The sequence below is a fragment of the Scyliorhinus torazame genome, chromosome 2, assembly GCF_047496885.1.
Source record: "Scyliorhinus torazame isolate Kashiwa2021f chromosome 2, sScyTor2.1, whole genome shotgun sequence".
In the NCBI taxonomy this organism is placed as follows: domain Eukaryota; kingdom Metazoa; phylum Chordata; class Chondrichthyes; order Carcharhiniformes; family Scyliorhinidae; genus Scyliorhinus; species Scyliorhinus torazame.
In genome coordinates this window covers 16779614-16794387 of record NC_092708.1, presented here as the reverse complement: position 1 = coordinate 16794387, position 14774 = coordinate 16779614, and the positions used below count along the sequence as shown (strand labels likewise).

At 52.5% G+C, this 14774-nt stretch overlaps 1 protein-coding gene across 1 annotated transcript in view; it reads right to left on the bottom strand.

Annotated features, from left to right (window-relative positions):
• LOC140385709 (carboxy-terminal domain RNA polymerase II polypeptide A small phosphatase 1-like) overlaps positions 1–14774 on the bottom strand; it is a 93007-nt gene that overhangs the window by 16858 nt on the left and 61375 nt on the right. Inside the window, exon 2 of the mRNA XM_072468154.1 lies at positions 1436–1458. Within this exon, the coding sequence (XP_072324255.1) occupies positions 1436–1458 (23 nt within the window). The remainder of the gene's footprint in view (positions 1–1435; positions 1459–14774) is intronic.

The window sequence follows — 14774 nt, the reverse complement described above, 5'->3', positions numbered from 1 at the left end:
TCTAGTGACTTCCTGGTGTTTTGGGTTTGATATTTGACAAGACTTTAAGTTCCTGAACTGTCCACCTGGGTATTTGAACTGTCTCTCCCCCCCTGTCGATGGTGAACGCTATCACTCCTCCATGGCTGGTGGTTCTGTCAATCCATCTCCATTTCACCCATCATTAGTGCTGTTTTCTCCCCGCTGGCCTGGCCAATATTTATCCCAATCCTAAACCAGATACTGCCCTCATTTTCACATTGCTCGTGCGGGATCCTGCTGTGGTGCAAGTTGCTTGCTGAGTTTCCGACTGTTAACAACAGTGACTGCGTTCCCACCTGTTTCGCTATTGGGTCGATAGCACTTTGGGTTGTTCTGAAGCTGTGAAAGATGCTGAGGGCGACACAAGTTGGTCTTTCTGTAACTTGACCACGTTCTGGAAATTGCTTCCTTGACCCCCAGCTTCTAGACACACCCTCCTGACACTTGGTGCCCATTTGCCACCTTGCTCTTCCTGTTGCATTATTTTCGGGTGTTTTCTTCTATGAAAGGTGCAATATAAATGTAGAACCACCTGCCCCCCCCTCTCTGGTTGAACATCAGAGTGTCTGATGTTTGATTCCTGACCGATGTTGAGTTTTCCAGTGTTGGATGCAGCAGCTTCTGGGAGCGCGTCGCCCTCAGTGGGCTGGGGGAGGGGCAGTCAGAGAGAATGGACAGAAGATTCCTTCTTCCAATCATTACCTGACAGCACCCTTCACCGCAAACGACACTCGGGTAGGCACTGAGGAAGGGCTTGGCTGCTGAACTGTGTTTCCCCCCCATGGTTGAATATCTCGAGCTTATGTATTGATCGGTGACTTGAAGTGTTGGGAAATTTGTTGGAAAATGCAGCATTGTCCATCAGGAGGCAAAGAAAAGGATTAACTCCATTCTGTACATTTATTCTCTGTTGTGGGCATCATTGGCTAATCCCGCCTTTATTGCCCATCCCTAATTGCCCCTGAGAAGGTGGCAGTGAACCACCTTAAAGCGCTGCAATCCATATGGTGCAGGTACACCCACAGTGCTGTTAGGGAGGGAGTTGACCCAGCGACAGTGAAGGAACGGTGATATATTTCCAAGTCAGGGTGGTGAGTGTGTGAATCGAGGGAGAATTTGGGAGGTGATGCTCCCTGATGGTGCTCTTGTCCTTTGGTTGCGACTTTGGGTTTAGGAGGTGCTGATAGGGTGAGGTGTGGCAGGAGAGGCTCAAATAGAACACAAAGCCAGAATAGACCATTTGGGCCAAAAGGCCTTTCAAGTTAATTCCTTGTGATAATGCTGCAATCCAGTAAGAGGAATGTGAGGAGGTCCCGAATCCATGTCTGTGACAAGATTCGGACGATCAGCGCACACACTGTTATTGAGAGGACATTGCCAATGCTGCACCGTTTATTGTACACAGGCTACTGACCTCATACTGATAACATGCAGAGACTGAAAGGATATGACAGGGAATTACAAACTTAAAAACTATCAACAAATGTTGTAAACAAATAGAATTATTTTCTTCATTATGTCCTTAAACCTCCACTCCCACGGACAGACCCGTCCCCCCAGTACTGTACCCCAGTGTTATACAGCGACAGACCCGTCCCCACCAGTACTGTACCCCAGTGTTATACAGCGACAGACCCATCCCCACCAGTACTGTACCCCAGTGTTATACAGCGACAGACCCGTCCCCACCTGTACTGCACCCCAATGTTATACAGTGACAGATCCGTCCCCACCAGTACTGTACCCAAGTGTTATACACTGACAGATCCGTCCCCACCAGTACTGTACCCCAATGTTATACAGAGACAGATCCGTCCCCACCAGTACTGTACCCCAGTGTTATACAGCGACAGACCCGTCCCCACCAGAACTGTACCCCAGTGTTATACAGTGACAGACCCATCCCCACCAGTACTGTACCCCAGTGTTATACAGTGACAGATCCGTCCCCACCAGTACTGTACCCCAGTGTTATACACTGACAGATACGTCCCCACCAGTACTGTACCCCAGTGTTATACACTGACAGATCCGTCCCCACCAGTACTGTACCCCAGTGTTATACAGTGACAGACCCGTCCCCACCAGTACTGTACCCCAGTGTTATACACTGACAGATCCGTCCCCACCAGTACTGTACCCCAGTGTTATACAGTGACAGACCCGTCCCCACCAGTACTGTACCCCAGTGTTATACACTGACAGACCTGTCCCCGCCAGTACTGTACCCCAGTGTTATACAGTGACAGAACCATCCCCACCAGGACTGTACCCCAGTGTTATACAGTGACAGACCTGTCCCCACCAGTACTGTACCCCAGTATTATACAGTGACAGACCCGTTCCCACCAGTACTGTACCCCAGTGTTATACAGTGACAGACTCGCCCCCACCAGTACTCTACCCCAGTGTTATACAGTGACAGACCCGTCCCCCCAGTACTGTATCCCCGTGTTATACAGTGACTGACCTGTCCCCACCAGTACTGTACCCCAGTGTTATGCAGTGAGAGACCCGTCCCCACCAGTACTGTACCCCAGTGTTATACAGTGACAGACCCGCCCCCACCAGTACTGTACCCCAGTGTTATACAGTGACAGACCCGACCCCACCAGTACTGTACCCCAGTGTTATACAGTGACAGACCCGCCCCCACCAGTACTGTACCCCAGTGTTATACAGTGACAGACCCGCCCCAACAGTACTGTACCCCAGTGTTATACAGTGACAGACCCGTCCCCCCCAGTACTGTACCCCAGTGTTATACAGTGAAACCCATCCCCACCAGTACTAAATCCCAGTGTTTTACAGTGACAGACCCCTCCCCACCAGTACTGTGCCCCAGTGTTACGCAGTGACAGACCCGTCCCCACCAGTACTGTACCCCAGTGTTATACAGTGACAGACACGTCCCCACCAGTACTGTGCCCAAGTGTTATTCAGTGACAGAAACCTTCCCCACCAGTACTGTACCCCAGTGTTACACAGGGAGAGACCCGTCCCCACCAGTACTGTGCCCAAGTGTTATTCAGTGACAGAAACCTTCCCCACCAGTACTGTACCCAGTGTTACACAGTGACAGACTCGTCCCCACCAGTACTGTGCCCAAGTGTTATTCAGTGACAGACCCATCCCCCACCAGTACTGTACCCCAGTGTTACACAGGGAGAGACCCGTCCCCACCAGTACTGTACCCCAGTGTTATTCAGTGACAGACCCGTCCCCACCAGTACTGTACCCCAGTGTTATACAGTGACAGACCCGTCAGCACCTGTACTTTATCCCAGTGGTACACCGGGAGAGACCCGTCCCCAGCAGTACTGTACCCCAGTGTTATACAGTGACAGACCTGTCCCCGCTAGTACTGTACCTCAGTGATATACAGTGACAGACCCGTCCCCAGCAGTGCTGCACCCCAGTGTTGCACAGTGAGAGACCCACCCCCACCAGTACTGTACCCCAGTGTTATACAGTGACAGACCCGTCCCCACCAGTGCTGTACCCCAGTGTTATACAGTGACAGACCCGTCTCCACCTGTGCTGTACCCCGTGTTATACAGTGACAGACCCATCCCCACCAGTTCTGTACCCCAGTGTTATACAGTGACAGACCCGTCCCCACCAGTACTGTACACCAGTTCTATACAGAGACAGACCCGTCCCCACCAGCACTGTACCCCAGTGTTATACAGTGACAGACCGGTCCCCACCAGTACTGTACCCCAGTGTTATACAGTGACAGACCCATCCCCACCAGTACTGTACCCTAGAGTTATACAGTGACAGACGAGTCCCCACCAGTACTGTACCCCAGAGTTATACAGTGACAGACCCATCCCCACCAGTACTGTACCCCAGTGTTATACAGTGACAGACCCGTCCCCACCAGTACTGTTCCCCAGTGTTATACAGTAACACACCCGTCCCCACCAGTACTGTTCCCCAGTGTTATACAGTGACAGACCCGTCCCCACCAGTAATGTTCCCCAGTGTTATACAGTAACACACCCGTCCCCACCAGTACTGTACCCCAGTGTTATACAGTGACAGACCCGTCCCCACTAGTACTGTACCCCAGTGTCATACAGTGACAGACCCGTCCCCACCAGTACTGTACCCCAGTGTTATACAGTGACAGACCCGTCCCCACTAGTACTGTACCCCAGTGTCATACAGTGACAGACCCGTCGCCACCAGTACTGTACCCCAGTGTTATACAGTGGCAGACCCATCCCCACCAGTACTGTACCCCAGTGTTATACAGTGACAGACCCGACCCCACCAGTACTATACCCCAGTGTTATACAGTGACAGACCCGCCCCCACCAGTACTGTACCCTGTGTTATACAGTGACAGACCCGACCCCACCAGTACTATACCCCAGTGTTATACAGTGACCGACCCGTCCCCACCAGTACTGTACCCAGTGTTATACAGTGACAGATCAGTCCCCACCTGTACTGTACCCAGTGTTATACAGTGACAGACCCATACCCACAAGTACTGTACCCCAGTGTTATACAGTGACAGACCCATCCCCAGCAGTGATGTACCCCAGTGTTATACAGTGACAGACCCATCCCCACCAGTACTATACCCCAGTGTTATACAGTGGCAGACCCGTCCCCACCAGTGCTGTACCCCAGTGTTTTACAGTGACAGACCTGTCCCCACCAGTACTCTACCCCAGTGTTATACAGTGACAACCCGTCCCCACCAGTACTGTACCCCAGTGTTATACAGTGACAGACCCGTCCCCACCAGTACTGTACCCCAGTGTTATACAGCGACAGACCCGTCCCAACCAGTACTGTACCCCAGTGTTATACAGTGACAGACACGTCCCCACCAGTACTCTACCCCAGTGTTATACAGTGGCAGACCCGTCCCCACCAGTGCTGTACCCCAGTGTTTTACAGTGACAGACCTGTCCCCACCAGTACTCTACCCCAGTGTTATACAGTGACAACCCGTCCCCACCAGTACTGTACCCCAGTGTTATACAATGACAGACCCGTCCCCACCAGTACTGTACCCCAGTGTTATACAGCGACAGACCCGTCCCAACCAGTACTGCACCCCAGTGTTATACAGTGTCAGATCCATCCCCACCAGTACTGTACCCCAGTGTTATACAGTGACATACCCGTCTCCACCAGTACTGTACCCCAGTGTTATACAGTGACAGACCCGTACCCACCAGTACTGGAACCCAGTGTTATTCAGTGACAGACCCGTCCCCACCAGTACTGTACCCCAGTGTTATACAGTGACAGACCCATCCCCAGCAGTGATGTACCCCAGTGTTATACAGTGACAGACCCATCCCCACCAGTACTATACCCCAGTGTTATACAGTGGCAGACCCGTCCCCACCAGTGCTGTACCCCAGTGTTTTACAGTGACAGACCTGTCCCCACCAGTAATCTACCCCAGTGTTATACAGTGACAACCCGTCCCCACCAGTACTGTACCCCAGTGTTATACAGTGACAGACCCGTCCCCACCAGTACTGTACCCCAGTGTTATACAGCGACAGACCCGTCCCAACCAGTACTGTACCCCAGTGTTATACAGTGACAGACACGTCCCCACCAGTACTCTACCCCAGTGTTATACAGTGGCAGACCCGTCCCCACCAGTGCTGTACCCCAGTGTTTTACAGTGACAGACCTGTCCCCACCAGTACTCTACCCCAGTGTTATACAGTGACAACCCGTCCCCACCAGTACTGTACCCCAGTGTTATACAGTGACAGACCCGTCCCCACCAGTACTGTACCCCAGTGTTATACAGCGACAGACCCGTCCCAGCCAGTACTGCACCCCAGTGTTATACAGTGTCAGATCCATCCCCACCAGTACTGTACCCCAGTGTTATACAGTGACATACCCGTCTCCACCAGTACTGTACCCCAGTGTTATACAGTGACAGACCCGTACCCACCAGTACTGGAACCCAGTGTTATTCAGTGACAGACCCGTCCCCACCAGTCCTGTACCCCAGTATTATAAAGTGACAGACCCGTCCCCACCAGTACTGTACCCCAGTGTTATTCAGTGACAGACCCGTCCCCACCAGTACTGTACCCCAGTGTTATACAGTGACAGACCCGTCAGCACCTGTACTTTATCCCAGTGGTACACCGGGAGAGACCCGTCCCCACCAGTACTGTACCCCAGTGTTATACAGTGACAGACCTGTCCCCGCTAGTACTGTACCTCAGTGATATACAGTGACAGACCCGTCCCCAGCAGTGCTGCACCCCAGTGTTACACAGTGATAGACCCACCCCCACCAGTACTGTACCCCAGTGTTATACAGTGACAGACCCGTCCCCACCAGTGCTGTACCCCAGTGTTATACAGTGACAGACCCGTCTCCACCTGTGCTGTACCCCGTGTTATACAGTGACAGACCCGTCCCCACCAGTTCTGTACCCCAGTGTTATACAGTGACAGACCCGTCTCCACCTGTGCTGTACCCCGTGTTATACAGTGACAGACCCATCCCCACCAGTTCTGTACCCCAGTGTTATACAGTGACAGACCCGTACCCACCAGTACTGGAACCCAGTGTTATTCAGTGACAGACCCGTCCCCACCAGTCCTGTACCCCAGTATTATAAAGTGACAGACCCGTCCCCACCAGTACTGTACCCCAGTGTTATTCAGTGACAGACCCGTCCCCACCAGTACTGTACCCCAGTGTTATACAGTGACAGACCCGTCAGCACCTGTACTTTATCCCAGTGGTACACCGGGAGAGACCCGTCCCCACCAGTACTGTACCCCAGTGTTATACAGTGACAACCCGTCCCCACCAGTACTGTACCCCAGTGTTATACAGTGACAGACCCGTCCCCACCAGTACTGTACCCCAGTGTTATACAGCGACAGACCCGTCCCAACCAGTACTGTACCCCAGTGTTATACAGTGACAGACACGTCCCCACCAGTACTCTACCCCAGTGTTATACAGTGGCAGAACCGTCCCCACCAGTGCTGTACCCCAGTGTTTTACAGTGACAGACCTGTCCCCACCAGTACTCTACCCCAGTGTTATACAGTGACAACCCGTCCCCACCAGTACTGTACCCCAGTGTTATACAGTGACAGACCCGTCCCCACCAGTACTGTACCCCAGTGTTATACAGCGACAGACCCGTCCCCACCAGTACTGCACCCCAGTGTTATACAGTGTCAGATCCATCCCCACCAGTACTGTACCCCAGTGTTATACAGTGACATACCCGTCTCCACCAGTACTGTACCCCAGTGTTATACAGTGACAGACCCGTACCCACCAGTACTGGAACCCAGTGTTATTCAGTGACAGACCCGTCCCCACCAGTCCTGTACCCCAGTATTATAAAGTGACAGACCCGTCCCCACCAGTACTGTACCCCAGTGTTACACAGTGACAGACCCGTCCCCACCAGTACTGTACCCCAGTGTTGTACAGTGACAGACCCGTCCCCACCAGTACTGTATCCCCGTGTTATACAGTGACGGACCCATCCCCACCAGTACTGTACCCTGTGTTATACAATGACAGACCCATCCCCACCAGTACTGTACCCCAGTGTTATACAGCGACCGACCCGTCCCAACCAGTACTGCACCCCAGTGTTATAGAACATAGAACATAGAACAATACAGCGCAGTACAGGCCCTTCGGCCCACGATGTTGCACCGAAACAAAAGCCATCTAACCTACACTATACCATTATCATCCATATGTTTATCCAATAAACTTTTAAATGCCCTCAATGTTGGCGAGTTCACTACTGTAGCAGGTAGTGACAGACCCGTCCCCACCAGTACTCTACCCCAGTGTTATACAGTGACAGACCCATCCCCACCAGTACTGTACCCCAGTGTTATACAGCGACAGACCCGTCCCAACCAGTACTGCACCCCAGTGTTATACAGTGACAGACGCGTCCCCACCAGTACTGTACCCCAGTGTTATACAGTGACAGACCCGTCCCCACCAGTACTGTACCCCAGTGTTATTCAGTGACAGACCCGTCCCCACCAGTACTGTACTCCAGTGTTATACAGTGACAGATCCGTCCCCACCAGTACTCTACCCCAGTGTTATACAGTGACAGACCCATCCCCAGCAGTGATGTACCCCAGTGTTATACAGTGACAGACCCGTCCCCACCGGTACTGTACCCCAGTGTTATACAGAGACAGACCCGTCCCCACCAGTACTGTACCCCAGTGTTATTCAGTGACAGACCCGTCCCCACCAGTACTGTACTCCAGTGTTATACAGTGACAGATCCGTCCCCACCAGTACTCTACCCCAGTGTTATACAGTGACAGACCCATCCCCAGCAGTGATGTACCCCAGTGTTATACAGTGACAGACCCGTCCCCACCGGTACTGTACCCCAGTGTTATACAGAGACAGACCCGTCCCCACCAGTACTGTACCCCAGTGTTATACAGTGACAGACCCGTCCCCACCAGTACTGTACCCCAGTGTTATTCAGTGACAGACCCGTCCCCACCAGTACTGTACTCCAGCGTTATACAGTGACAGATCCGTCCCCACCAGTACTCTACCCCAGTGTTATACAGTGACAGACCCATCCCCAGCAGTGATGTACCCCAGTGTTATACAGTGACAGACCCGTCCCCACCGGTACTGTACCCCAGTGTTATACAGAGACAGACCCGTCCCCACCAGTACTGTACCCCAGTGTTATACAGTGACAGACCCGTCCCCACCAGTACTCTACCCCAGTGTTATACAGAGACAGACCCGTCCCCACCAGTACTCTACCCCAGTGTTATACAGAGACAGACCCGTCCCCACCAGTACTGTACCCCAGTGTTATACAGTGACAGACCAGTCCCCACCAGTACTGTATCCCAGTGTTATACAGTGACAGACCCGTCCCCACCAGTACTGTACCCCAGTGTTAAACAGTGACAGACCCATCCCCACCAGTACTGTACCCCAGTGTTATGCAGTGACAGACCCATTCCCACCAGTACTGTATCCCAGTGTTATACAGTGACAGACCTGTCCCCACCAGTACTGAACCCCAGTGTTATACACTGACAGACCCGTCCCCACCAATACTGTATCCCAATGTTATAAATTGACAAGCCCATCCCCACCATTAGTTTTCCGGTGTTATAGAGTGACAGACCCGCCCCCACCAGCACTGTACCCCAGTGTTATACAGTGACAGACCCATCCCCACCAGTACTGTACCCCAGTGTTATACAGAGAGAGACCCGTCCCCACCAGTACTGTACCCAGTGTTATACAGTGACAGACCCGTCTCCAACAGTACTGTACTCCAGTCTTATTCAATGACAGACCCATCCCCACCAGTACTGTAACCCAGTATTCTACAGTGTCAGGCCGGTCCCCACCAGTACTGTATCCCAGTGTTATAGTGACAGACCCGACCCCACCAGTACTGTTCCCCAGTGTTATACAGTGACAGACTCGCCCACACCAGTACTGTACCCCAGTGTTATACAATGACAGACCCGACCCCACCAGTACTGTACCCCAGTGTTATAGTGACAGACCCGTCCCCAGCAGTGCTGTACCCAGTGTTATACAGTGACAGACCTGTCCCCACCAGTACTGTACCCCAGTGTTATACAGTGACAGACCCGTCCCCACCAGTACTGTACCCCAGTGTTACACAGTGACAAACCCGTCCCCACCAGTACTGTACCCCAGTGTTATACAGTGACCGACCCGTCCCCACCAGTACTGTACCCCAGTGTTATACAGTGACAGACCCGTCCCCACCAGTACTGTACCCCAGTGTTATACAGTGACAGACCCGTCCCCAGCAGTACTGTACCCCAGTGTTATACAGAGACAGACCCGTCCCCACCAGTACTGTACCCCAGTGTTATACAGAGACAGACCCGTCCCCACCAGTACTGTACCCCAGTGCTATACAGTGACTGACCCGTCCCCACCAGTACTGTACCCAGTGTTATAGTGACAGACCCATCCCCACCAGTACTGTACCCCAGTTTTACACAGTGACAAACCCGTCCCCACCAGTACTGTACCCAGTGTTATACAGTGACAGACACATTCCCACCAGTGCTGTACCCCAGTTTTATACAGTGACAGACCCGTCCCCACCAGTACTGTACCCCAGTGTTATACTGTGACAGACCCGTCCCCAGCAGTGCTATACCCCAGTGTTATACAGTGACAGACCCGTCCCCACCAGTACTGTACCCCAGTGTTGTACAGTGACATACCCATCCCCACCAGTACTGCACCCCACTGTTATACAGTGATAGACCCGTCCCCACCAGTACTGTACCCCAGTGTTGTACAGTGACATACCCGTCCCCACCAGTACTATACCCCAGTGTTATACAGTGACAGACCCGTCCCCAGCAGTACTGTACCCCAGTGTTATACAGTGGCAGACCCATCCCCACCAGTACTGCATCCCAGTCTTATACACTGACAGACCCGTCCCCACCAGTACTACACCCCAGTGCTATACAGTGACTGACCCGTCCCCACCAGTACTGTACACCAATGTTATAGTGACAGACCCATCCCCACCAGTACTGTACCCCTGTGCTACACAGTGACAAAACCCGTCCCCACCAGTACTGTTCCCCAGTGTTATACAGTGACAGACCCGTCCCCACCAGTACTGTTCCCCAGTGTTATACAGTAACAGACCCGTCCCCACCAGTACTGTACCCCAGTGTTATACAGTGAGAGACCCATTCCCACCAGTACTGTTCCCCAGTGTTATACAGTGACAGACCCATACCCACCAGTACTGTAACCCAGTGTTACACAGTGACAGACCCGTCCCCACCAGTACTGTACCCAGTGTTATACAGTGACAGACCCATTCCCACCAGTGCTGTACCCCAGTTGTATACAGTGACAGACCCATCCCCACCAGTACTGTACCCCAGTGTTATACAGTGACGGACCCGTCCCCACCAGTACTGTACCCCAGTGTTATACAGCGACAGACACGTCCCCACCAATACTGTACCCCAGTGTTATACAGTGACAGACCCGTCCCCACCAGTACTGTACCCCAGTGTTATACAGTGACAGACCCGTCCCCACCAGTACTGTACCCCAGTGTTATACAACGACAGACTTGTCCCCACCAGTACTGTACCCCAGTGTTATACAGTGACAGACCCGTCCCCACCAGTACTGTATCCCAGTGTTATACAGTGTCAGATCCATCCCCACCAGTACTGTACCCCAGCGTTAGACAGTGACATACCCGTCTCCACCAATACTGTACCCCAGTGTTATACAGTGACAGACCCGTCCCCACCAGTACTGTACCCCAGTGTTATACAGTGACAGACCCGTCCCAACCAGTACTGTACCCCAGTGTTATACAGTGACAGACCCGTCCCCACCAATACTATTCCCCATTGTTATACAGTGACAGACCCGTCCCCACCAGTACTGTTCCCCAGTGTTATACAGTGTCAGACCCGTCCCCACCAGTACTGTACCCCAGTGTTATACAGTGACAGACCCGTCCCCACCAGTACTGTTCCCCAGTGTTATACAGTGACAGACCCGTCCCCACCAGTACTGTACCCCAGTGCTATACAGTGACTGACCCGTCCCCACCAGTACTGTACCCCAGTGTTATACAGCGACAGACCCGTCCCAACCAGTACTGCACCCCAGTGTTATAGAACATAGAACAATACAGCGCAGTACAGGCCCTTCGGCCCACGATGTTGCACCGAAACAAAAGCCATCTAAACTACACTATACCATTATCATCCATATGTTTATCCAATAAACTTTTAAATGCCCTCAATGTTGGCGAGTTGACTACTGTAGCAGGTAGTGACAGACCCGTCCCCACCAGTACTATACCCCAGTGTTATACAGTGACAGACACGTCCCCACCAGTACTCTACCCCAGTGTTATACAGTGACAGACCCATCCCCACCAGTACTGTACCCCAGTGTTATACAGCGACAGACCCGTCCCAACCAGTACTGCACCCCAGTGTTATACAGTGACAGACCCGTCCCCACCAGTACTGTACCCCAGTGTTATACAGTGACAGACCCGTCCCCACCAGTACTGTACCCCAGTGTTATTCAGTGACAGACCCGTCCCCACCAGTACTGTACCCCAGTGTTATACAGTGACAGACCCATCCCCAGCAGTGATGTACCCCAGTGTTATACAGTGACAGACCAGTCCCCACCAGTACTGTATCCCAGTGTTATACAGTGACAGACCCGTCCCCACCAGTACTCTACCCCAGTGTTATGCAGAGACAGACCCGTCCCCACCAGTACCGTACCCCAGTGTTATACAGTGACAGACCCATCCCCACCAGTACTGTACCCCAGTGTTATACAGTGACAGATCCGTCCCCACCAGTACTCTACCCCAGTGTTATACAGTGACAGACCCATCCCCAGCAGTGATGTACCCCAGTGTTATACAGTGACAGACCCGTCCCCACCGGTACTGTACCCCAGTGTTATACAGTGACAGACCCATCCCCAGCAGTGATGTACCCCAGTGTTATACAGTGACAGACCAGTCCCCACCAGTACTGTATCCCAGTGTTATACAGTGACAGACCCGTCCCCACCAGTACTGTATCCCAGTGTTATACAGTGTCAGATCCATCCCCACCAGTACTGTACCCCAGCGTTAGACAGTGACATACCCGTCTCCACCAATACTGTACCCCAGTGTTATACTGTGACAGACCCGTCCCCACCAGTACTGTACCCCAGTGTTATACAGTGACAGACCCGTCCCAACCAGTACTGTACCCCAGTGTTATACAGTGACAGACCCGTCCCCACCAGTACTGTTCCCCAGTGTTATACAGTGACAGACCCGTCCCCACCAGTACTGTTCCCCAGTGTTATACAGTGTCAGACCTGTCCCCACCAGTACTGTACCCCAGTGTTATACAGTGACAGACCCGTCCCCACCAGTACTGTTCCCCAGTGTTATACAGTGACAGACCCGTCCCCACCAGTACTGTACCCCAGTGCTATACAGTGACTGACTCGTCCCCACCAGTACTGTACCCCAGTGTTATACAGCGACAGACCCGTCCCAACCAGTACTGCACCCCAGTGTTATAGAACATAGAACATAGAGCAATACAGCGCAGTACAGGCCCTTCGGCCCACGATGTTGCACCGAAACAAAAGCCATCTAACCTACACTATACCATTATCATCCATATGTTTATCCAATAAACTTTTAAATGCCCTCAATGTTGGCGAGTTCACTACTGTAGCAGGTAGTGACAGACCCGTCCCCACCAGTACTATACCCCAGTGTTATACAGTGACAGACACGTCCCCACCAGTACTCTACCCCAGTGTTATACAGTGACAGACCCATCCCCACCAGTACTGTACCCCAGTGTTATACAGCGACAGACCCGTCCCAACCAGTACTGCACCCCAGTGTTATACAGTGACAGACCCGTCCCCACCAGTACTGTTCCCCAGTGTTATACAGTGTCAGACCCGTCCCCACCAGTACTGTACCCCGGTGTTATACAGTGACAGACCCGTCCCCACCAGCACTGTTCCCCAGTGTTATACAGTGACAGACCCGTCCCCACCAGTACTGTACCCCAGTGCTATACAGTGACAGACCCATCCCCAGCAGTGATGTACCCCAGTGTTATACAGTGACAGACCAGTCCCCACCAGTACTGTATCCCAGTGTTATACAGTGACAGACCCGTCCCCACCAGTACTCTACCCCAGTGTTATACAGAGACAGACCCGTCCCCACCAGTACTGTACCCCAGTGTTATACAGTGACAGACCCGTCCCCACCGGTACTGTACCCCAGTGTTATACAGTGACAGACCCATCCCCAGCAGTGATGTACCCCAGTGTTATACAGTGACAGACCCGTCCCCATCAGTACTGTATCCCAGTGTTATACAGTGACAGACCCGTCCCCACCAGTACTGTACCCCAGTGTTAAACAGTGACAGACCCATCCCCACCAGTACTGTACCCCAGTGTTATGCAGTGACAGACCCGTCCCCACCAGTGCTGTACCCAGTGTTATACAGTGACAGACCCATTCCCACCAGTACTGTATCCCAGTGTTATACAGTGACATACCCGCCCCCACCAGCACTGTACCCCAGTGTTCTACAGTGACAGACCCATCCCCACCAGTACTGTACCCCAGTGTTATACAGAGACAGACCCGTCCCCACCAGTACTGTACCCCAGTTTTATACAGTGACAGACCCGTCCCCACCAGTACTGTACCCAGTGTTATACAGTGACAGACCCGTCTCCAACAGTACTGTACCCCAGTGTTACACAGTGACAGACCCGTCCCCACCAGTACTGTACCCCAGTGCTATACAGTGACTGACCCGTCCCCACCAGTACTGTACCCCAGTGTTATACAGCGACAGACCCGTCCCAACCAGTACTGCACCCCAGTGTTATAGAACATAGAACAATACAGCGCAGTACAGGCCCTTCGGCCCACGATGTTGCACCGAAACAAAAGCCATCTAAACTACACTATACCATTATCATCCATATGTTTATCCAATAAACTTTTAAATGCCCTCAATGTTGGCGAGTTGACTACTGTAGCAGGTAGTGACAGACCCGTCCCCACCAGTACTATACCCCAGTGTTATACAGTGACAGACACGTCCCCACCAGTACTCTACCCCAGTGTTATACAGTGACAGACCCATCCCCACCAGTA